The 25,331-nt window shown below is 48.1% G+C and overlaps 1 protein-coding gene across 4 annotated transcripts in view; it reads right to left on the bottom strand.

Annotated features, from left to right (window-relative positions):
• The window catches only part of LOC146822725 (uncharacterized), a 410,295-nt gene that overhangs the window by 81,611 nt on the left and 303,353 nt on the right, over positions 1–25,331 (bottom strand). For all 4 annotated transcript variants that reach the window (XM_085606916.1, XM_085606918.1, XM_085606915.1 and 1 more), the window contains one exon: positions 15,174–15,509. In XM_085606916.1, the coding sequence (XP_085463042.1) occupies positions 15,174–15,509 (336 nt within the window). The remainder of the gene's footprint in view (positions 1–15,173; positions 15,510–25,331) is intronic.

Here is a 25,331-nt window from a genome sequence, read left to right as displayed (position 1 = left end):
GGCAGCTTTGTACTTTTTCTCTATGTGTGGGTTAATGACCCTGACCCTGACTGGGTCCTTAAAAATCTCTGGCGCATGTTTTACCACCCCCTTGAGCATAGGTAGTATGGAGGTAGACCTATGTGCGGTATCAAATGTGTCGAGGAGGAAATCTTCCTCCACTGGGTCAGTGTGCAACTCTACCCCGTGATAATGTGCCGCCCTTTGAAGTAGGTGGTGGAAACCTAATGAGTCTTCCGGTGGAGATGGCCTGGAAGGGTAAAGGTCATCTTGTGGGACGTCTGGATTATCTGGGTTATTGTAGTTGTCCCATGGGTCTGGGGATTCTGTAGGGGTGGGGTCTTGGGGCACATCCCCTGGATCGTGATATGGGTCCCCCTGATCATCATCGTCTGGAGACTGGGTCGGAGAGCGATGAGGTGGGGGTGGAGAAGGCGGAGGGCGCGGAGGTGGAGAGGGTGGAGTGAGGTAGGGAAGGTATTCTGAAAGGGGAGCAGAGTCCTTCCTCTTTGGAGGTGGAGGCGGAGCCGGTTTGTCCAAATGTCTTTTTGGAAGAGAGTGCCAAATGTCCAGTTTTTGGATCCTTGGTAAGAGTTTTTTGTAAGGGATCCGGTGTAAATAGTTCCTGTGACAATGTTTGGTCCGTCGGCTCCGAAGTCTTCGGGCCGATGACTTTTTAGGCTTGTCCGTGCCAGTTTGCTTAGCACTGGGCTTGAGAACCTCCGATTTCTTGGTCGGCGCCGAGGTGGGCTTCGGCGTGGAAGTGTCGGTGCCGAGGGCCTTATGGGGTTTGGTCGGTACCGAAGATGGCGTCGGTACGGAAGCGCTGGGTTTCGACACCGAGGACTTCGGTGCGGAGCTAGTTGTCGAGGTAGAGGCCGGTTTCTTTTTCGGTGCCGAAGTGTGTTTATCGGCACCGCTGGAAGGCTGGCTCGAGCCCGAGCCGCCGGAAGGCTTATTTGGCTTCTTCACCGGGCCCGAAGGTGGGGTGTGTGAAGCAGTGTCTCTGGTCTTACCTAGGCCCGGAGGCGAAGGCGTGACCGAAGCCTTTTTGGGTGTCGGCGCGGGTGTAGGAAGTGGTATATTACTCACGACCCTCTGCGCCGGAGTGATGTCCTTCACATCTGAGTCGTCGGCTTCGGAAGCACTGACGAGGTCCTCGTCGGTGCGATGTCGTCTCCGAAGATGTCGACTGGAACGGAGGTCGAGGAGTGTGCCATGTTTCGTCTGGCTTTTCGGCCCCGAACAGTCTTTTTCGATCTGAAAGACTTACAGGCCGGACAGTCTCGAGCCTCGTGTTCAGGGGAGAGGCAGAGGTTGCACACCTCATGAAGATCAGTGTGGGGGAATTTGGACCCACATCGAGGGCACTTCTTGAATGGAGTTCTTTCCATCAGCCGGGACCGGAGCTTGGGTAGGCCCGAAGGCCGCCGTCGGCGACTGGAACCGAAGATTTGTTGATGAGAAGGTGATTGAGGAGATCGCGATCGAAACAATACCGCGATGTGATGTGAGGATTCCGCTTCGATCGTCGAACTTGAAATGTTCGGAACCGGAGCGCGAAGATTACAACCGAGCCCGATGCCGGAAAAAAACAATCTGAGGATGGAGCCGAAGCCCATGCGCAATACGATCCAAAGGAGGAGTCACCGACCTTGTGACTTCCAAGGACTTTCCAAGAGGGAAAACAAACTGCAAACATCCGGGCCCAACACCAGATGGTGATCTATGCAAAAGTGTGTAATCTGCAGCTCATATGCCTCGAACTATGATTTCTCCCTTCATTTTCTATGGTATTGTAACCATGCTGATGGTTTTGTTTTTAATCATTTGTCTGCTTATATTAGCCAAAGTACTGCACCTTAGAGCACGTAGACCTTCCGGTTTGAGGCTGCAGGTGTCGGCACCATATACTCTTAATGGCAGCACTGCACTTACAATATTTAAGAATGGACTTGGACACTGTAGGGGTACATGGCTCATGCACCTGTACCCTCAACACCCAGCTAGAGGGGTGAATGATCTATGCCAGGGCAGTCGGTTGTAGGCATCGCGACGGCGGGGATGATTCAAGCATGTGAATCTAAGAAAAATCCAATACTGGATAAAACTGCAGACACCAACTGACTTGGCCCCAGCCCTACTGGCCTGTCTGGAGCCCACGACAATCCTGCGCCAAAAGACAACCTGTCTTGCAGCCCAGCCACCTCCAAAGCCTTGGGAGGACTACCTGCCTTCCACAAAGATCAATATCTCCCATGGACAGTTCGGAATAATGCACAGCATAGTGAATCCAGAAAAGATTCACGCTGCAAAACCAACTTTAAAGAAAAGGAACTCAGCCCTGAGGAACCACACCACCACCTCCGGACCCACCTCTGCACCAAACACCTATGGCCAGAGTCCAAGTGGTTCACTGGTCCTGCAAAGAGTCCCCCTGACTGCGACCTGCCCGGTAAGCTGTTCCCAACGCCAAAGGACATGCCCGCACCAGAAGCCTTTGGGCCTTGGGGAGCTTAACCAATGGGGTCCCTACGTCCCCTAGCACCAGAACGTAGTTCGGTAGCTGTGAGTTTTCTTCGTGCAGCCTTCTGACCAGCGCCTGCAGCCTCTTTCCAAATCGATCTCCCCCATTGAATTGCATTGGGCACCCAACGATGTGTAGGAACTCTGCACACAGCCACCCCATAGCCACTGAGGGTGTAAGTTTGGTGCTGTCTTGTGGCCCCTCCTGTACTTACCTTCACTCCAGGTGATATATCCCTGACTGCGCTTCACTCACCTGTGCGCAGTGCATCTTCAATCACCCATTGGTTAACACTGGGCACCTGACCACAAATTTGACTCCACACCCGGCCGCCCCTGTGCCGCTGGTGATGCACTCTTGGTACCAATTGGATCCTTGTCTGGTGTTGACCTGAAACCACGAAGACTGGATCTGTAAGTCATACATGTGAGAAAGTGCCATCTTTCTTGCATGGTATGCCCCCACTTTTTGCTAAATTGCTGAATGTACTTCGATTGAGTGTACCCTGGGTTCCTGCCAATCAGATGCCCAGGGCCTATGTTCCTTCCTTAAACCACACAAACTCCAAATTGGCAAACCCTAGCCACATGTCAGCCCCTAGTAAATGGTACCCTAGGTACCCAGGGCCTTGTGACCAGGGAAGGCCTCTAAGGGCTGCAGCACTCATTGTGCCACCCTCAGAGGCCCTGTACCCTTACACACACACTGCCCTTGCAGGCTGAGTGTCTGGGTGCAGGACAAAACAAAGAGTCGACATGGCACACATCACTGTGTACCATGCCCATCACCTACACTGCCAAGGCATATGTCAGCCACCCCTCTAGCTGGGTGCATTACGCCTATGGTGTGGGCACAGGAGCAGGAGCCCTGTGCCCCTACAGTACCCGGGTCCATTCCTGGGCACTGTAAGTGCAGTGCTGTCATTTAAGAATACATGGTGCTGAGAGCTTGTCAAACACGAGCTCCACAGCACCATATTGGCAACACTGAAGCCTGGGAAGTTTGGTATCAAACTTCTCAGCACATTGAACCCACACTGATGCCAGTGTAGGATTTAATGTACTAAGCACCCCAGAGGGCATCTTGGAAGATGCCCCCTTACAGCTAACTTACAATCCACGTCTGCTCTGAGGCTGCCCAGGCTGCCACACAGCAGACACGTTGCTGGACCCCTGGGTGGGAGAGCCCCTGCTCTCCCGGGCCTGCAACAATGCACATCCTGGGTGAGGTGAGAAATCTCCTCCCCCAGGATGAGCAAGGGGAAGCTTCAAAGGCATGCCGCCAGTTGGAGTTTCCCCAGGCCACTGCAACCCCCCACTCTGGCGGGAAGCTTGGCCGGAAACCCCATACAAGGACAGGGGATGTGCCAGCCTGCCCACCCCACCCCTCAGGTGGGGGAGGCGAGGTGAAGCACATCTCCGGGCTCTCGCCATCTTGAAGATGGGAGGCCCTACCCTATCAGGATTAGGCCACTGCCCCCCTCCCACAGGAGAGAGGCAGGATAGGGGGTGTACCCACCCCAGGACAAGGACCCATTGGCCCCTGGCCTTCACCTACCTGTAACGCCCCTAAATCTAGTATTTAGGGGCCCCCTGAACCTTCCTTCCCTAGATTCCAGATAGAAAACGACAAGAAGAGCAAGAAGAACAAAGACCTGCCCTGCAGCTGCTAAAAAGAGAAGAAGACACCAACTACTTTGGCCCCAGCCCTACCGGCCTGTCGACTCTCGAACCTGCACCAGCGCGGCATCCCTCGTGGCCAGCAACCTCACCAACCCCGGAGGACCTGGCTACCTTTTAGCTCTAAGCCCCTGGGACTCCCACGAGTAGAGGCTCTACTCAAGAAACCTATTTGCTATCCCTGGCATCAGCCCGGGACCGCGGACCCAACACACTCTGCACCAGCCAAGCCTGGCCAGTGCCGGAGTGGACAAAGACCCAGAGGACGACCCCACGGCGACTGTGACCCAGAGTCCGGCACCCAAGGACCCCCCTCGACATCCCGGAAGAAGCCTGCAGCCTCAGAACCAAGTGCCACCCCAGCCGCGATCAACCAGAGGGTAAGATTCCCGACGTCAAAAGGCACCCCTGCACCCGGCGCCCTGCAACCCCCTGTGCCCAATCCCGGGGTACCCACCTAACCTGTAACTACCCAACTTACCTCTCGAAGTGGTGGTGGCACCTGAAGCATCCTCGTCCCCGAGCTTGCAGCCTTTTTCCTAACCGGAGCATTCCCATTGATTTCCATTGAGCGCCCTAAGGCTCAAAAGCACCCTGCACCCAGCCGCCCGAGTGGCCCTGGCAGTGCCCTCTCTACACTAACCTACTTCCCCACTTGCCCTGAGTAAGCGACCAGGAGCTCAGCTCCCACAGCCGCGTGGCTTGCCAGACAGCAGCCACCAACCAAGGCCCCCCTATCCCTCATAGGATAACATTGGGCCCAACTCTCTCTGCACCCGGCTGTCCTGAAACCGCTGAGGGTGAACCAACTGTACCTACCTGACACTGGGGGACCCCTGAGTCCATGCCCGGAATTTCAACACTACCAGTCGAGTACTTACCCTTAAACCGCTAACTTCATTTTCCTCATAGGGTAACATTGACTGGCTTTTCCTTCAAAAATCTTCTAAGTGTGAACTTTTCAAAACTGCAAAAATTCACCAAAAATCAGCCAAGTGACAAAAACGAATTTACTCACCTGCTCCTAGGTGAGCTCCCAGTGCTGGATCTTGGTGCCCAGCACTGACTCTGAAAAGTGTTCACAACTATACTTACCTCTAACTCATTTTTCTCCCATAGGAAACCATTGTCTGCTTTTCTGTGAAATTTCTTCTAAGTGTCTACTTTTGCAAATTTGAAATATTCTTTTAAAATCGTACCATTTCTGCAAATGAAATTACTTACCTGCTTTTGATAAGGACCCCAGTCCTGGGTCTAGGCACCCAGTCCTGGATTACTAAAGTAACGATAAAGTACTCTACCTGCAATTTGAATTTCTTGCCTTAGAGATCCATTGAATGTTTTCTGTGAAATATTTTCTAAGTGCTAACTTTTGAAATAGCTAAATATTATTTAAAAATCATTACAGTTATTAAGTCGACTTTCATCACTTGATTCTGAATACTGACCCCAGGCTGGTTCTAGGAGCCAGACCTGGAATTCCAAAAGTAATCTGAAAAGTAATTTATTACAAATAACCTGAATTTACCATTGAGCTCAATGCATTGTTATGTTTAGGAAATAGGATTGTTTATTGCAACCAACTGACTGTTTACACAAATTTATTGCTTAAAACAAAAGTATTTATATTCAACCTCTCATTCTGAGAAAGTATATTTTTTACCCCCTTTGTGGTTCTCAAAATAAAACAAGCATATATTTTATATATACAAATCATTGGCCTAGAGTTCAGTTATTGAGTGTGTGAAACCATTTGCTGACTGAGTGTGTACAATAAATGCTTTACACTGTCCTCTGGTACTGCCTTACTGCTCGACCAAGCTACCACTTTTGAGAGTAAGGTCATACCTAACTTTGACCTCTATCAGCCTCTGGGGGACTGTGGACTCTGTACACCCTGTACCTATTAGGGAACAGTATATACAGAGCCACTTTCTCACAATACACTTACCTGAAAATCTACATTGTTTTCCTCCACAGGCTCACATTGCACAGCCTGAAAATTGGATTGTCCACTTTTCAAAGTGCAAAGTATTTTTCCCGAAAAACATACTTACCTTTTTGCATACATCATGGCCGTCAGGCAGTCTCCCTGTCGGCAGTGTTGACGGCATACTGGCCAGAATGCTCATGGGGCGCCGCAGCGCTGACACCGCAAGCCCTTTGAGCCCCAGTGCCCGGTGCGCACTGGGATTCCGTGCTTTGGGGTCGGGAGTTCACCTCTGCTTTCCAGGACAATGACACCACTAGCCCGACCGCGGGCGCGGCCTCAGGTCTCCACGCTTCAACTATAGGTTTAACAAGGCTCTCATTGTCTCTCAAAATGTCTCACTAAAAAAACAACAGAATATGGCTGCGTTTCCGTTTTTACAGAGAAGGTAGGAGGTGTGTGCATGACTCACCGCGTGAAACACTAGCATTAGCCTTGAAACCACGCCCCATATTCCCTGCTCTGCCTCGCTCCAGCTCCCTTGATCCCTGACTCAGTGCCTGTGTACGCCTCCGTTTACATATCGAATAGTTTCTTACCTGTCGGTGTAGTTTTGCAGCTTGAAGATCTTTCTGGATTCACTATGCTGTGCATTATTCCGCGATCTGGTCCGGATTCGTAGTCTTTCTTTATTTTGTAGCCCAGGTGGGCGTCGACGTCCCACCATTTGGTGCACCTCTCGTGACGTCGTCGTGCTTCCTGCGGAAGTCCCACCTTTGGGGCGCCATCTTCGGGTTCTTTTTTCCCCTCTTTTTTTTCTTTTTTTAACCCTCGGCGTTCTATTAATTTTCCTTTTCAAATTTCCTTTAGTATTTCAATTATTCTGTTCTTCCTTGTCCTTCCACCTCTTTCTCCAGCCTCATCTTCCTGGTGGAGGTGGGTGGGTTCGCTAGTGAATCCAGAAAGATCTTCAAGCTGCAAAACGACACCGACAGGTAAGAAACTATTCGTTTTGCAGCGTGAATCTTTCTGGATTCACTATGCTGTGCATAGACTTTGTAGCGGTTTGTTATCTTTGTGGCGGCTGGGTGGTAGATGAGTGTTGGCCGTTGAATATATGTTGAAGCACCTTCTGTCCTACTTGTGCTTCCTTGTTCATCTGTATGTCCAAGCAATAGTGCTTAGTGAACGTGTGCACTGAAGCCCATGTTGCCGCCAGGCATATGTCTTGAATGGGCGTATTTGCCAGAAAGGCAATAGTTGCTCCCTTCTTCCTTGTGGAGTGGGCTCGTGGCCCATCCGATAGCTCCTGCCCTGCCTGTTTGTGGCAGAATTGTATTGTCAGTGCGATCCATCGTGCAATGGTGGCTTTTGTCACAGGTCTACCCAGGAAACTAGTTGCAAAGGAGACAAAACTGCTTGGTCTTCCTGTGCTTTTTGGTCCTCTCAATGTAGTGCATCCCTGCCCTTCTAGCGTCTAGAGTGTGCAGTGCCCTTTCTGCGCTTGTTGTGGGGTTTTGAAAGAAACTCGGTATCTGAATTGTCAGGTTCATATGGAATGCCGACACCACCTTAGGCATGAAGTGTGAGTCCGTTCTTCGAACCACCCTATCTTTGTGTATCTGGATGTAGGGCTCTTGCAGTGTCAGTGCTTGCAGCTAGCTCACTCTGCGCAGCGAGGTTATCGCTACCAGGAAGGCTGTTTTCAATGTCAGCATTTGCAGCGTGGCCTTGTGGATGGGCTCAAACGGCGCCTTCATAAGTTCGGTTAGGACCACGTTGAGGTTCCATGCCGGCGGCGGCATCCTCTTTGGTGGCGCAATTCTTTTCGCCCCTTCCAGGAACCTCTTTACTACCTGTGACATAAAGAGACTTCCTCCTCTCTCCCCTCGTGTGTAAGCTACGATTGCCGCTAGGTGTACCCTTAGGGAGGATGAGCATAGATTACTTTTTAGTAGGTGTGTGAGGTATCTAAGCACCGTTGACTCTCTTGTCATTTTATTCTGTAGTTTATTTCTGCTGCACCATATTGTGAACCTTTTCCATTTCTCCCCATAGCATTTGCGTGTTGTAGGTCTCCTTGCCTCCCGCAGCACTCGCATAGTGCTTGGAGGTAGGTTCAGGTGCGCAAACTCCAAGTCTTCAGGAGCCATGCCACCAGGCTGAGGCTCTCTGGCTCTGGATGCAGGACCTCTCTGTTCTGCATGGAGAGCAGGTCCTTTCTTCTTGTGAATTAGTGGAAATGGCACAAGGCACTCCTCACAATTTGAGAGAACCAGGTCTGTCTTGCCCACTGTGGTGCCACTAGGATCAGTGTCATGTTGCTGGTCCTGCACTTGTCGAGCACCCTGTGTAACAGCGGTATCGGTGGAAAAGCGTAGGCAAATGTCTTTGACCAACTTATCTATATGGCATTCCCTTGGGATTGCTGTTCTGGTTGTCTGGATGCGAAGTTTTGGCATTTTGCATTCAGGCATGTTGCAAAGAGGTCTATTGTCGGTGTTCCCCACCTTTGGAATAGCCTCTGCATTTCCTGTCCATTGAGCTCCCACTCATGGGATGCCGATGTCTGTCTGCTGAGCCAGTCTGCATCCACATTGTCCTTCCCTGGTAGGTGTATGGCCAGCAGGTCTATCTTGAGTGGAATGGCCCATCTCCAAATCTCCTGTGCCAGAGTGGAAAGGGGAAACGATTGTGTCCCTCCCTGCTTGTTGATATAGAACATGGTAGTAGTATTGTCCGTCTGTATCAACACTTTCTGGTTGTATAGCTGCTTCTGGAAGGCCTTCAGGGCTAGCAGGACAGTCTTCAATTCCAGGTAATTGATGTGTCTGACCGCATCTGCCGGAGTCCACAGACCCCTCACCCTGAGCTTGTTCAGGTGTGCTCCCCATCCTATTTGTGATGCGTCCGTGGTGATGGTCACAGTTGGGTTTGGTAGTATCAAGGTCTTTCCTGTAGTTATGTTCTCCCTGTTCCACCATGCTATCTCCTCCTGCACTGCGTGCGTAACAACCACTAGATCCTCCCAACTCCCGCTTGCTTGTGACCATTGCTGGTGCAGCCATTCTTGGAATGGTCTCATGTGAAGCCGTACATTGGGGACTAGGTGGATGCATGACGCCATCATCCCCATGATCTTGCTCACTGTTCACTGTCAGAACTCGCCCCTTCTGGTAGAGACGCGTCTTGTTCAGCAGGGCTATTGTTCTTCTGTCGCTGGGCATGACCGTTCCGTCTATGGTGTTGATCTTCGCCCCCAGGAAGATCTTCACCTGTTCTGGTTCCATCGATGACTTCCCCCAGTGTATCGAGAACCCCAGGTTTGTTAGTGTTCTTGTCACCCATTCTGCGTGCTCCTCGCACTTGCTTTGATTAGCCAGTCGTCCAGGTAAGGATACACATGAATCCCTTCCCTTCGTAGGTACGCTGCTATTGCTGCAAGGCATTTTGTGAAAACCCTTGGGGCGGACTTTAGACCGAATGCCAGGGTTGTAAACTGATAATGATCCTGGTTGATGTTGAACCTTAACAGGTTTTTGTGTCGTCTGTTCATTGGGATGTGCAGGTAGGCGTCTTTGAGATCCACGGTGGACATGAAGTCTCCGCCTCGTATTTAGGGTAGCACTTATTGTAGTGAGGTCATCTTGAATTTTTGCGTCTTTATGAATTTGTTTAGGAATCTTACGTCCAGGATGGGTCTTAGTGATTCGTCCACCTTTGGTACCAGGAAGTAGTTTGAGTACACTCCCTTGTTCCTTTCTCTGCATGGCACTGGTTCTATGGCCCTCTTTTTCAGTAGTTGAAGTGTCTCCTCCCTGAGTTGAGCGAGCTCTTGACCCGAGCGCTGTCTTCTCTTTGTTTTCTTCTTTGGAGGCCTTTTCTCTAACTCTATGCAGTATCCGTGATGTATGACGTTGAGAACCCATTTGTCTGAGGTTATTTGTTGCCATTGTTAAAGGTAGAGGCCCAGTCTTCTGCCTACCGGTGTTGCATGCTCGTAGGCGCTTGTTTTGTGTAACTCCCTTGGTGTTCTTACATTGTGCTTCACCCTTCGGGGTATGCTGGAGATGAGCGTCTTTTTGCGTGTGAAGTCACTTAGATGAGGGTTGGTCTCCCCCACTCCTCCTTTGGCCACGTCCGTTTCCCCTCCCGCAAAAGGACTGGCCTCGAGGCTGGTACTGCCAGTTCTGCTTCTGCTGTCCCTGCTGGCTGTGACCGTCACCCTGCTGCCCTTGCTGGAATGTCTGGTGCGACGTACCCTGCTGGATTCCCCCCCTTCCGTAGGATCTCCGATTTGGGGTGCCTCTTCGCAACCCTGAATTGCAGGGCCCCCATGGATCTTGCCTCTCATTTTCCTTTTTCAGTTGGGTGAGCTTCTCGTCCACAGTTTCCCCGAACAGCGTTTCACCGTTGAAAGGGGTGTTCAGTATGTTGTTCTGGACTTCCTGCTTGAATCCAGAAATTCTGAGCCAAGCCTGTCTCCTTTCAGTGATCCCTATGGCCATCAGTCTGCTCGAAGTTTCTGCCCCGTCCAATGCAGTCTTAATGCATGAGTTGGCGATATTCTTCCCTTCCTCCACTAGAAGGGAAGCCCTTTGACGGTACTCTTCTGGGAGATGCTTGACTAGTTCCCCCATCTCATCCCAATGCTGGTACTGGTGTCTGTTCAGTAGCGCGTTTGAGTTTGCAATGCACCAGTGCATTGCGGCGTTTCTTTCTACCTTCCTTTCAGTGAGGTCCATCCTTCTGCTTTCCTTATCAGGAGGTGGGCCCGAGGTCGCCGGCACATTGGCTCTTCTCCTGACCGTGGAAGCAATGATGGAGTCGGCAGTGACCGATCCCTTGATGTAAGGAGGATCCTGCGAGGAGTGCTTGTACTTCTTTTCCGTTCTGGGTGTGATGGACCGGCATGTTCCTGGGTCCTTAAACGCCTCCTTCCCTTGGTTCATCACGCTTTGGAGCATGGGGAGGAACTGGCTCCTCGTCTGGATGGGGAGCAGATTTTCGAGTAGGAAGTCTGCTTTCGGCTTCTCCTCGTCCAATTTCACACCAAAGGCTGCTGCAGCACTCTTGACGACCATGTTGTAAGCCCCGATGTCGTCTGGCGGCGAAGGCCTTGAAGGATACGAGTCCACGGGCTCTTCGGGATTTTCGGCGTCGATGTCCTGCCATTCCAGCTCCTGAGTCGTCGACGGCGTTGAGCCGTAGAGCGACTGCTGATCCTCTTCATCATCTTCTCCCTCATAGTAGGGGCCTTCTTCCTCCTCTTCAGGACCTCTCGACTGCTCTTCGGCGTCGAAATCTCCCTGTTCCTCGATCAACGACATCCGTCGACGGGGCCGTTGGGATTTTGAATATTTTCATTCTTTCGTCGAACTCCTTGTTCCTCCGAAGGATGCTCTCCATCTCCGCCTCGAGCCTTCTCTTTTTCTTTTCCATGTCGGAGATGTGCTCGGCGTCGACCGCAGGTCTCTTCGACGGAGCTTGCGTCGACGCGGCCTTGTCTTTCGTCGCCGAACGTCCCACCTCGTGAGTCTGTTTCGACGAACTCTGTCTCTCGGTGGTCTTCGGCACCTGGGAGTCCTTTTCGAAGGATCCGCTCAGCCTTCTGTCCTTTGAGCCACTGGCGGACGTCGAAATTTTCGGCACCGGTGTTCCCTTCGAGGACTTTGACTCATTTTTCGATTGTCACCTTCAGATTTTAGGGGCCCTTTTGGTGGTTTTGTACACGACGTGTCTTACCTCGTCAAACGTTTTCTTATCGGTCACCGTGAAGACATCAGGTCCCTCGGCGATGTGGTCTTCGTCGGTGGAGAGGCCCAGATCTTACAGTGACGGGGCCTTACCCTTGCCTTCCATGCTGAAGTTGGCTCTCCTCTGTCGTTCTCTCACCCGGAGAGTCTTCGGCGCGAAAGCGGAACAGGCGTTGCAGTCCTTGCTCTCGTGGTCGATCGGCAGGCAAAGGTTGCAGACCGGATGTTGGTCCTTCTGCGCGTACTTGTGGTGGCAGTTAGGGCAGAACTTAAATGGTGTCTTGTCCATTGCGCTCAGCCTCTGAGTGTGCATTTTCCTATGGGCGTCAAAGAATTTCGAGGATCCCCTCCTTCGTCGTCCCAGCTGTAATACCTTTCTCTCTGTAGTCTTCTAAAAGTTCTCCTTCGATGAAACTCACGTATTTTCCTTCTTCCTTCGTCTAAAACTCTGGAGCTTCGATGACTATCGAGACCCAACGGCGGAAAAAAGAATCTGAAGATGGTGCCCCAAAGGTGGGACTTCCGCAGGAAGCACGACAACGTCACGAGAGGTGCACCAAATGGTGGGACGTCGACGCCCACCTGGGATACAAAAACACAAAAGAAAGACTACGAATCCGGACCCAACCACCAGATCGCGGAATAATGCACAGCATAGTGAATCCAGAAAGATTCACGCTGCAAAACAAACAAACAATATTTCCAGTGTGTGTCAGCACAGAGCCCGTGCTCAAAAGGGCGCAACCCTGGGGAGTTGTGTTCTGAATCGGCAGTGATGCAGACACGGCATCTGTCACTTGTTCGGTCCTGCAGGTGGGGTGCAGTGTCAGGTTGATGCTAGAACAAGCAAAGGCAGCAGCTTCCGAAAATAGAAGACATGTAGGCAACAGCACAGCTCAGTCAGCTTATCAGCTTATCAGCATCCCTCGCGCTGTGCTGCACTGCACATTGCTCTCACTAAACCAAACACCCGCCGCCTTGGGTTGGGTGGACTCTAGCTGGTCTGTTTTAAGGAGCCAACATCACCCTAGCATTCTGGTGGATTTCTAAAAATAAAAGGCTGGGCTGCATACAAGACCGTGGAGGAGTAGCCCTCTGCACCGAATCCTACGGCCACACTGAGTGAGCATTAACATGATGCTTATTCAGCGAGGACACAGGAGCAGGTGCGGTTTCATCATTAGTACCCAAAAGCGACAACCCTAGAGATTATATGGTTAGACTCATAACAGGGCCTGCCCTGTGGCATTATATCTGTCGTGACGGGAGAAGGTTTCCTAAAATATTTCTTCTTCCTTTCGTAGTTGTGCAATTTTCACCTCACTTAAAGTGCTCTACTGAATCCAAGAGAGTGTGTTTTTTATAAAGCTGCATTCCCTTGCCATCCAGCCAGGGGGGAGGGGGGGGGACGAGAGGGGGGAGAGAGAGAGGGGGGGGGGGGAAGAGAGAGAGGGGGGGGGAGAGAGAGGGGGGGAGAGAGAGAGGGGTGGGGGAGGGGGAGAGAGAGGTGGGGGAGAGTTAGCGTGTGTATGAGTTTTGTTTCAGGATATTCCACCTTTTATGAACTTTGCAAAGAAACTGCATGTGCCTATGTGTGTTATTGCAGAGATGCAAGTCCTTGCCACTGAGTCAACAGTTTTGTCACACTGCCTCTGTTCAACGTTTCTGCCGGATCCTCTGATTCTCCCAGAGGTGATTACATTCTACAGGTCCTCTGGGTGTGTTCCACGTTGTTTTCCGGCTCCTCCAGAGGAGCGCAGCTCTACTCGTCAAGGGTAAACAGAAAGTATACCCCCACATGTTGTGAAGGAGAGCCACTGCACCTCACGTGACTCTGGGGGCGCTGACCGCTGGTTGGTGTTGGGTTATTTACACGAGGGAACAGGATATTTTTTACCTGTATGCCTCGGCATGCTCTACTCACCAGTCCAGTAAAATCCATGTCGTTTTTTAGGTCGAGCCTCAATGAATATAAAATACTCCAGTGCCAACACCTGGCTATGCCAATGCTTGTTCTAAAATTGGTGTGGATCTCCTTTTTGAGTTGTGCGTCATTTCTTAGTCACTGTGTGCATAACAAATGTTTTACACTCCTGTGTTAGGCCTAAGGCTGCTTGTCCACACTACCCCCAAATAGAGCACTTTGGGCTTACACTGAGTCCTGTACACTTCTGGGGGATTCGCTGGACTCGATATAACCACTTAGGGGTATACCATATACAGAGCCAGCTTCCTACATGGAGGCTGAAAGGCTGATTTAACAACAAAAAAACCCACAAAAAACAGAACTCCTATTCTAGAGCGTTCACATGCTTTCTCTTTTCCATCACCTTCAGAAGTGCTTAGTGAGGCACTTTGAGAGGAATCATCGAAATAAAGGCAAAAAGGTACTACAAGTACAGGTCCTCTGAATTTACCTCTCTTTGGCTATAGGCTGAACAGTTTTTGAAAAGTGATCTCTTCTCATCTGCAATGGTACCTCCCTTGGGTTAGAAAAAATATAAAACCCCTCCCTCCCCCGAGAAACAATTCACAGTTGAGTGAAGCTGAAACTAGGGCTGGCTGAACTCCAAGAAAGGTGATGAGGAGATGATGAGAAACTAGTGAAATTAGTATTAGAAGCTAAGAGCAGCACTCCTTCTGGGAACTCCTGCATACACACAATGTGCTGGAAAAGTTTAACTACAGCGTTTCCCTGGGGGAGTAGCACCTTGCATTTACACCTCATTGGCTTTGGGTGGTTTCAAATTAGGTGGGTGTGTTAACAGATAAATTCTTTGTTTCACAGGGACATTTAACACTTGATTTTTTTTTATAAATACAGTGGAATGCCATCCTGACGATAGGGGGGTTGATTCAAACATGTCAATAGATGATCAATACAATGCTTTAGAGCTGGTAGTTCCCTCTGCCAATGCTAGGAAGAATTTCTGAATAGACTGAAGGGAGTAGCAGGGCATAGAATTAATACTGCATCAAATGGCACTTTGAACGCTGCCCAAAACTGTCTATAAAGTCAAGAATTTACAATTATTATTTAGCCTAATGCATGTGCATTAATTTTTCGCCAGGCAGTACTGATCAAAGATACTTTCCAACAAGCAGTTGTGTTCTGTAGTGTAAGAGATGACAGCAAACCTATACTGCAAAACTCTCCTCCCTTCTTTCACAGAGCAAAAGCTGGCGAGCCATTTCCAATTTTGTAGACTTTGCCAACAGTTACCACTGCTTTATATAATACATTCCAAGATAACTTATAGCTTTTGTTATTTCAGACTCACCTTTACCAAACCTGTTTGGCTCCTCTTGACCTAAACTTTGCTTTAGAAAGTTTTCCAATATATCAACCACATTATCATCAGGCAAGGGAGCAGCTGCAGATGGCACAGTTTGTGCCTGTCTCCATGGCGTGCTTTCCATCCTTAAAGAATCTGTCTGAAACCCTCGGTTGCTCTCCCGGTCATGCAGAGGAGGGTTCCAACGTTCTTGCTTCTCAGTTGCAAATGCTTTTTCCAGAGGCATGCCTCCACGCTGCATATCCTGTGCCATCCGTCTTGACCCTTCAAACCCAGCGCCACTCGATCTAGCCATTTGAGACTCACGATTCCAGTTTCCATCTGATAATTAAAAATTAACAATTTAGGAAACCTAAAAACTCAAGTCAATATCAGCTTAGTAAAATTGCTTAGTATGTTGGTATTATAAAACAGAAGCAGCATAATTTAAAAGTTTGTTTTCAGACATAAATGGATAAACAGTTACACCCTCCGTAAGGCAAAATCACAAAGGCCATATATGTAAAGACGCTCAAGAAAAGTAATGAGATCTGATTCATAAGACTGTCAGACAGGAAAGTATGAACTTTTGAATCCTCAACTGTGTATTAATATAGTTTAGTAATAGAAAGGGGGTGCAAAGGACTATAGATTTTAATTGCACCAAATGCAATGCATTTGACAATCCACCTAGCTATCCCAGATTTGGAGATGGGGTTGCCTCTATGTGGTGGTGAGAAGGAAACGAACAGTTGTTTGGTCTTACGAAAAGGTTGTGTTCTCTCAATGTAGTAGAGTAAGGCTCTTTTGACATCTAATGTGTGAAGAGCTCTTTCTGAAACGGTCTGTGGTAGCGAGAAGAATACTGGTAGTTCTACAGATTGGTTTAGGTGAATAGGAGAAATGACTTTAGGGAGGAATTTTGGGTTAGTACGGAGAACAACCTTGCTATGGTGCATTTGGCGAAAAGGTTCTTGAATGGTAAGTGCTTCTATCTCACTGACCCTTCTGAGTGAAGTGATGGCTACAAGAAAGGCGGTTTTCCATGTTAGGAATTGAAGTTTACATTTGTGTAGAGGTTCAAAGGGAGGTCCCATTAGTCTGGTGAGAATGAGATTTAGGTTCCACACAGGTGAGTGGGGCACTCTGGGGGGAATTATTCTTTTGAGGCCTTCCATGAAGGCTTTAATGGCAGGTACTCCAAAAAGTGATAGATGTTGCCTGTTTTGTAGATAAGCTGCTATGGCTGCAAGGTGCAGTCTAATGGACGTATAGGCTAGATTGCATCTTTGTAGGTGTAGTAAATAGCCTATGATGTGTTGAATGGACACATCTAGGGGATTGATGGTATTGTTGTGACAATAGACAACAAAACGTTTCCACTTGGCTGCGTAGCACGCTCTAGTGGTGGGTCACCTAGCTTCTTTAATGACGTTCATGCAGTCAGGGGGAAGATTTAGATAACCGAATTCTAGGATTTCAGGAGCCAGATCGCAAGGTTGAGCTGAGCTGGGTCCGGGTGCCTGATCTCTCCATGGTTCTGGGTTAAGAGGTGTGGCGAGAGGTGTAACTTTTGGTGCGGTACTACAGATAATTCCAGCAGTGTGGTGTACCACGGTTGTCTGGCCCAAGTTGGAGCTACTAAGATTAGTGTGAGGGAGTGTTGTTGTAGTTTCCGCACCACTAATGGAATGAGTGGGAGAGGCGGAAAAGCGTATGCAAATCTGCCTGACCAGTTCATCCATACCGCATTGCCTTTGGACAATGGCTGTGGATATCTGGCGGCGAAGCTTGGGCATTTGGCGTTGGTGGGTGGCGAAGAGGTCTATCTGTGGATGCCCCACATTTGAATGTACGGGTGAAGAACTTGCGGGTGGAGTTCCCACTCGTAGAGTTGTTGTGTTTGTCTGCTGAGCAGATGTGTCAGTTTTTTGGACTCCTGGGACATGTTGGGCTAGGAGAAAAATGTTCTGGGGTATGGCCCATCTCCATATGCTCTGTGCTAGCTGAGAGAGCTGTGGAGAGTGTTGAGGAAACTATTTTCGATCTCGATCGTATCGAGCCGCCGTTTTGTGTTCCGCTGCCATTTTGTGTTGCCCTCACACAGGCAGCACGGCGAACGGGTCTTTTCTGCTTTTCCTGCAGCATCGTGTCGAAATAGCCTTTTGCCTCCGTTTACGAACTGACGTCAGGGACTGGCAGAGTCCACTAATCCCTGTCTGGTCCGACTATTCCCTGTCTCAACTACCTGTTGGTTCGCACCATTCTTTCCTGACTTTATCTTATCATTTGGCCTTTGCTGTCCTCTGCTCGTATTCTCTCGTTTCACAACGGTCCTCCAAAGCACACAAACGTATCTCGCCACCTGCAAGTCAGTTGCGGACACGTTAATGAATTAACCTGTGGGGAGGGACGACAAACACAGTTGGAGGAGAGGCTTCTTCGGGTTACTGGATACTTTATTTCTCAAGTTCTTTTCATTGGTAAAGCCTTGTTTTTGTACTTTCCTTATTGGCTTTTTTTATATATCTTGGGAGTGTTCTTGGTTAATCTGTATGCCATCCATGTACTATAAGAGATTGTGCGCCACGGAGTAAAGTGGCAGTCTCCTGAGAACATACCGAGTGTACTTCTGGGACAACTGTACTTCGCTGCAGCTAATAAATCTGATCTTCTACGCCCAACAGAGTGTCCTGTGTCTCGGTTAGATAAAGCAAGTGGACCCAGGAGATTAAGGCGTTCCCTGCGCCGCCAGACCTATAAGGTTTCTGGTTCTTCAAATGGCGCCCAACGTTGAGCGGCTTTAGAGGTAGTAGTCCTGCCTGAAGGTCGTGAGGAGCCCCGCAAGAAAATTCCGGAGGAATCGCGAGCCACGTCAAGCGACCCCTGTATGTCGAAAGTGGTCCGAAGGTCTTTTTCAGTGCGGTTTCTCCTTCCTGACGGCTGCTGACGACTGCTGCCCTGACTGCCGCCTTGCTTTGGCCCTTCTTTGGTGATGTATGGTAAGGCGAGATGTTAGACGGGTCTCTGTTGGCTTAAGAAGACACTTAGTTAAGTATTGGTGGTGGGTAGCTCCCACTATTTTGTTTGGTCCTTTGGGTCTTTGATTCGGCTATTGCAAAAGCCGAAGCCGAGGGGTGAGTACATTTGTGCTGTGTTAATTGATTTAACCCCCTTGATGTTTGTGAAAAGTCCAGTGAAATAACGATGCCTGGTCTGAGTAAGTTTAGGAAGTTTTGTTGTTTTGGTTGTGATAGGTACTCCCGGCTGGAGGACTCTTGTCCAATTCCTCTGATTGGAACTCCCACTTATAAGCTCTATTCTAAACATGGTGTTGGCCCCATTGCCTTTAATGAGGCATGGATCCGATACACAAAGAACGATGGTGTTTTACAGTGGCCACAGAACGGTAGCTTTGAGCCTGACATTTTAGATAATTTGGAAGCAATTTTGTTTAAAAGAAAAGCCCGGCCGGCAATGTTTGACTCTTTCCGCCTTTGGCGTAAGGAAGCCAAACAGAGAAATTAAACAGGCAAAACGAGATAAGAAAGCACAAAGTATGACGATTATACAGGCTGCCCAGCAGTTTAAAGATAATGAGATCGATCGTGAAATAGAAATTTCAGAGAGACAGCATCGTATGGCGATCGATAAATGCTATCCGGTGTTGCCTACTTCCCCTCCTGATAAAAGTAGTGAACCGGAGGAAGACCCTTTGATGTCTCACCTATTGAGAATGGCTCCTCCCTATGTACAAGGCGCTAATGCACCCCCAGTATTACAACCGATTCAGCCATTAGTTGCGCCTCCGCCTGCTCCGGTTCTTCCGCATTTGCCCCTTCAAGCATTGCCGCCCCCACTTCCTTTGCCACCGGTTGCTTTACCTCCACCCCCAGAGCCACAATCTCCTTTGCCTTCGGCTCCTCTTATAACTGTTAGTTCTGCTCCTATTAGTTCGCCCAATACTTTGTCTCCTGTCCTTATGTTCAATTCTCCTACTGTCCGTAAACGGATCACAAATACTGTCTCTGGGTTTTTATCTCCTTTCTTTGAGACTCTTAATATGTCTCCAGCTTTTTCTCGCAGACAGTCTCGTAGTCAGCTTCCAACCATTGATGAACGAGTGGTATTGGACTCTCTCGCTCGTAAATGGATCGAGAAAGGTCCCTTATATAGTGCGAACGATATTTTGGCTACCCTTCATCAGTGGGAAGCGCCCACACAGAGATGTTTTTAATGTTGTGTGACACTCTTGTTATAGGTTGTGAGGATATGGATTTGGGTTCAGTTCCTCAGGGTCTGTTGGATGTTCAGGCTAATTTCGATAAAGGACTCATCGTGGGTCCTAAGATTGATGACGCTGTAAAGACACTTGTCTCTTTTAGACCCTTATTTTCCTCGCAGACCTTCTTTGATTCCGATCCTGCTGTTAGGCTGACATCCAAACATTATCCGATGAGAGGTTCCTCCAGTATGGAGAGAAGAGGTTCCAGCAGCAGGTGCTAATCTAGCTATTCCAGCACACTTCCAGCGTATATGGGTACATGTCCCCTGGAAAAGATCTGAAGTTTTGGCTCTTAAACAGTCTCTACCAGATCCCCGTAAAAACCCTGCTGGTTATTATAAAGAATTGTCTCAGACTGTTGACACCTGCATTATGAATTTAGCTGATATTGATATGTTAATGGGGAATGTAGTCCCACAAGCATTATGGGCTCGAATCCGGAGAGAGAATCACGCATAGGAATTAGGTGGTGATTGGAATGCTACAATTGCCGCAGATACAGCCCAAGTGGGGGGTGCTAAGCCGGATGCTTTGATTTCAGAACTACCTGGTAGGATTATTGCCTTCATGAAAACGATGATGCCTCCCTTGCGAGTTAATTGGGATAAACTAGCTGCGTGTAAACAGAAGAAAGATGAGTGTCTCTGATTTCTTCACTCGTTTTGTAGAGACGTTTATTGATCACAGTGGTCAGGATATGACTACAGAGGGTGGACAGCGATTATTTGTAGACAAATTCGTATTTAATTTGCTTCCCGAGCGGTCACATAAGTTGAAAGACTCTGAAAGTTCATGGGCTGTTTCTTCCTCTGCGCAGTTATTGGCTACTGCTCAATATTATGAGAACAGAGATAAAGAAGAGAAAGATAAGCAAGAGAAAAAGACTAAAGAATTAAAAACGAAGGTTCTTCTGCAACAGGCTTATCCTCCCAGTCTTGCTCAGCGCCAGTTTCAACAGCCTCCCCAGTTTCAGAGGGTGTATCAAAAGCCCGAGCCTTTTGTTCCTCGACCTTTATTAGGTCCTAACCAATGTGCCTATTGTAGAGAGGAAGGCCAGTTTAAGAATAGTTGTCCGGTTTTATTACAGCGTAGTGAGGGATCATAGGCTCCACGAGGTCGGGGTATTCATCAGTTAGCGCCCAGGGGTAGAGGTCGAGGTGTGTTGACTCAAGAACAGCGTTCCCTTCCTCTTCCGAATTCTATGAACTACTTTGATCAACAGAATACTCAGTCTACACAGTATTACAATGATGATTATCATGATGGTGAAAATGAAAGCCTTCACGCTAACTAGGACAGCCATAGACAAAGTGAGGGAGTTGTATCGATTCCAGTAGATCAGAGTGGACCTTATGTTAATGTCACTACAATGGGTGTTTCAGAGCCATTCCTTTTAGATACTGGTGCGATGAGAAGTTCTATCATTCGCTCTAAACTCCCTGGGGCACCTTTGTCTGGCTCAACGAATGTATCAGTAGGATTTTCTGGCGCCCCAGTTTGTAACCCAGTCTCTAGCCCTCTGCCTATTTCAATTGGCCCCTATGACTTAGAAGCTCCTCAGGTTGCGGCGAGAATCTGTTGGGTTTGGATCTATTGAAAAGATTGCATGCAACGATATATTGTTCTCCTTCTGGTGTATATCTTACATTGGGGCAGAAACTGACTTCTCCAATGTATTTGTCTAAAGATCAATTCCCAACTGAATTGCTCTCTCTTCCCGCAACGCTTTGGGCTACGGGTCCAAATGATGTTGGTTGTCTTGAGATCCCCGCCTTATGTTGTTACTCTCAAGCCCAATGTTAAATTGCCTCGCATTCCTCAATACAGAATTTCCAATGAAGGTGAAAGAGCGCTTTTGGATATAATTTATGATTTAGTTCAGAAGGATGTGATTGAGGAAACGAGAGGAAATGTATGTAATAGTCCTATTCTTCCTGTTCTTAAACGCACCGACCCTTCTCAGCCTCCTGTTTATCGTTTTGTGATTGATCTTCGGGAGGTTAACAAAATTGTTGTACCGCAGTTTCCTGTTGTCCCAGATATTACTGCCTTGTTAACTATGATACCTGCCTCAGCAACTTGGTTTTCTGTCATTGATTTGAAGAATGCTTTCTTCAGCATTCCCATTGCCGAAGAGAGTAGGGATATTTTTGGTTTCTCTCTAGGAGGCCGAAGTTTCCGGTTCAAGGGCGCACCCCAAGGCTATGGTGAAAGCCCCTCCATTAATAGTCAAGCTCTGAAATGTCAGCTTGATGCTTTCCCTTTGCCCTCAGGTGCTACTCTTATTCAATATATGGTCGATTTATTAATTGCTGCTGATTCAGAGGATGTCTGCAGGAATGTGACTATTGCATTAAGTCAAGTCACTTGTCTGATCTTAATCATAAGGTTTCGCCTTCTAAACTACAGTATGTCCGTCGAGAGGTTACCTATTTGGGTCATCTCTTATCTAAGGAGGGAAGGCGATTAACCCCAGAACGAATTCAAGCAATAGCGCAAATGTTTGTGCCATCCACACAAAGAGAGGTGCGTGCCTTTCTGGGTATGACCTCCTATTGTAGGCAATGGATCCCGAACTTTTCCTTGCTGGCCAAACCTCTGTTAGCACTCACTTTGAAAGACACGCCCCAACCCCTTCTTTGGACTGACTAATGTCAGAAGAGTTTTACTGATTTACGTACTGCTCCTGTGTTGGGTACTCCGGATTACAGTAAGCCCTTCACGCTCTATGTCCATGAAAGAGAAGGTTGTGCGTGGTCAGTCCTGACAACGATTTGGAGATAAACAACGGCCATGTGCCTTTTTTTCAGCTACGTTAGATCCAGTAGCCAAGGCATTGCGTAGTTGTCTTAAAGCTACAGCAGCAGATTCTGTTCGTCAGTCTGCTGGAGTGGTGCTGGATAACACTCATTGTTATGGTACCACATGCAGTGGATACCTTGCTTAACAGAATGAAAACGCAGCATCTTACGAGTGCTCGCTTGTCTGGATATGAGCTGACGCTTTTGGCTAGTCTCGTGCACATCAAACGATGTAACACTTTGAATCCAGCCACTTTGTTACCCCTTCCGAAAGAGGAAGGTATTAAAAAACGACATGATTGTTTTCTCCGTACTGAGGAGGAGACAAAAGGAAGAATTGATTTGAAAGATACGCCGCTAACGGATCCAGATGGGATCCTATGGGTGGATGGGTCTTGTTTCAAACTGCCGAATGGTGAGACAACTTCAGCTTATGCTGTTACTACCTTGCATACAATTGTGGAGACAGCACGCATCAGACATAATTCAGCTCAGGCGGCCGAACTGATAGCTTTGACCAGAGCGTGTGTGTTGTCTAAGGGAAAGAGAGTGAATGTGTATACAGACAGCCAGTACGCGTTCGGTGTGGCACATAGTTTCGGTAGTTTGTGGAAGGAAAGAGGATTCCTTACCTCCCATGGTACTAAAATACAGCATGGTCAATTGGTGACTGATCTTCTTGAGTCACTTGTCTTGCCTACCCAGATAGCAATCGTGAAATGTAGTGCGCATAAGAAGATCTGACGATTTTGGTCGTGGAAATGCTTTTGCGGACGAGATAGCGAAAAGGACAGCCAGAGATGCTACAAGTCGCATGTATATGGCGGGCCCTGCAAATTGGGTCAGGGAAAAAGGGATGTGGAGGACACAATAGAAAGTGTGAGATCGATTCAGGAAGATGCTACAGAGAGAGTTGAGAAAGTGGAAAGAAAGTACAGGAATGTTAGATGAGATGGGATGTTGGGTAGAATTGTCAGAGCACCAACGTTGGCTGTTACCAGATGCCTATGTACTGCCTGTAGTTACTATGGCGCATGGTCCAGCCCACATTAGTGCAAAAGGAATATGTAAACTTCTGGCTCCAGTGTGGCAGAATGAAGGGATTCCAAAATGTGCAGATAATGTAGTGAAGCACTGTATTATTTGCTTGATGTACAATCCGGGAAAGGGAACCCCAACTCCGGCAGGTCATTTTGCTCCCCCGACATATCCTTTTGAGGTGTTGCAAATAGACTATATCCATATGGAGCGATGCAACAATCTCAAATATGTTCTAGTAGTGGTATGTGCCTTTTCCAGATGGATAGAAGCCTACCCTCTGAAAGACAACACGGTTTTGTCTACTGCCAAAGTCCTTTTGAAAGAGTTCTTTCCTAGGTTTGGTTTGCCGTGCATTGTCTGGAGTGACAATGGGAGTGAATTTGTGGGCCAAGTCATGCAAAAAGTTAATGCAGGTCTTGGTATAAAGCAAAAGTTCCATGCGGCAAAGCATCCACAGTCAGCAGGTTTAGTAGAATGTTAAAATGGCACCCTTAAGCTCAAGCTTGCAAAGATACAAGCCACCACAGGTCTTGCCTGGCCCGATGCTTTACCTTTGGCTCTTCTGTCCACCAGAACAGCTGTGCATTCTCGTTTGGGACTTAGCCCATACGAGGTTGTTTTCGGACACCCAGCTAATGTATGGGGAGTCCCTCGCCCTAGAAAATATTCTGATATACCATACCCAATGCTGATTGATTATTTGCACGACCTTACAACTAAATTGCGTGTTCTCCATCAACCGGTTCAGAACGCTTTGCCAGAGGCCTCTACAGACCCAGGTCATTCCATCCAACCAGGTGACTGGGTTTGCGTGAAGAATTTCCAAAGGACAAAGAATTTGGAACCTCGTTGGAGGGAACCTCGACAGGCCCTCCTGGCGACGAACAGCAATAAAGGTTGAAGAAAAGAAAAACTGGATACACGGCGTGCATTGCAAGAAGGTGCCTTTGCCTTTTGATCAGTGGGTCCGTAAGGGTATAAGTGACTTTGAAAACGAAAAGGTTCGTAGGTTCCTACCTTTTAGCGATGCACGCCTGAGTGGAACTCGGTCGGAGAAAGAAGATGATGATATTCTTCAGGAAGCTGTACCACCACATCTCCGCTTGAACACTACAACCCCACAAACATTGTTTCGAGACCAGACTGTACCTGACAAAGTCCGTTATAATCTCAGGCCAAGACTAATTATGAAAACTTGAGATTCTCTCTTCCATGTAGTTTCTATCCCGGTTGCAGGGTCACGGTAGGAGTCTTGATTGTGACCTGAGTAGTGGCAATAGGCCTGCAGGACGTGCAGTGTCATAGGACGGCAGATAATCATAACCAAGTGATTGAGGAAGATTGCCTTGAGCATCTCCTTAGAAGATGGAGACTACATTAGGAGAAAGAGAAAAAGAATAAAATGAAAGAAAAATATTTTAAATTAATGTACAGTCGTTGTGGTATAATGTTGTGTTTTTATATTAGTGTATTTTATTGGCGTGTATAGGGTGGATTGTTTATGCTATGCAGGAAAAAGTTGTCCCTACTTCTGTCTCTTTGCCTTCTTATTCTACTGTCTCTCCACATCCATTTCATGCACTTCCTCAGCATGAATTCATAAGAAGAACCGAATACTACAATAATTCATTTGTTCAGTTATTGCACCAGCACCAATTAGTAATTAATACAACCGACTGTTGGGTGTGTGGACTTATGCCTCATACCACCGAAAAAGGGATGCCGTACTTAGTCCTTCCGTTCTCTTATGAAGGTTCCGCTTGGGCTTATTTTGTAATATTCTCTAACGCATATCAGAGCAGATTTAAACAACCTGTCAGTTCATATATTGGTGGACCAGATTTTAGTCATAGTTCATTGATAAAGGGAATGGTAGCTATGGCTAAAATCATGGAAAATAGTAAAATTTCTGTTGAGAGGAAAGCATATACTAATTGGAACGTCACTCATATCACTAGCCTTAGTGATAAGGTTAAACAAAGAGAATCTCCACCAATTTGGACTGTACCTCAAGGTAATTTCTGCTTACAGATAAAT

This window comes from Triturus cristatus, chromosome 5_2 (assembly GCF_964204655.1).
Source record: "Triturus cristatus chromosome 5_2, aTriCri1.1, whole genome shotgun sequence".
NCBI lineage: Eukaryota > Metazoa > Chordata > Amphibia > Caudata > Salamandridae > Triturus > Triturus cristatus.
This window is presented reverse-complemented; position numbering and strand designations above follow the sequence as displayed.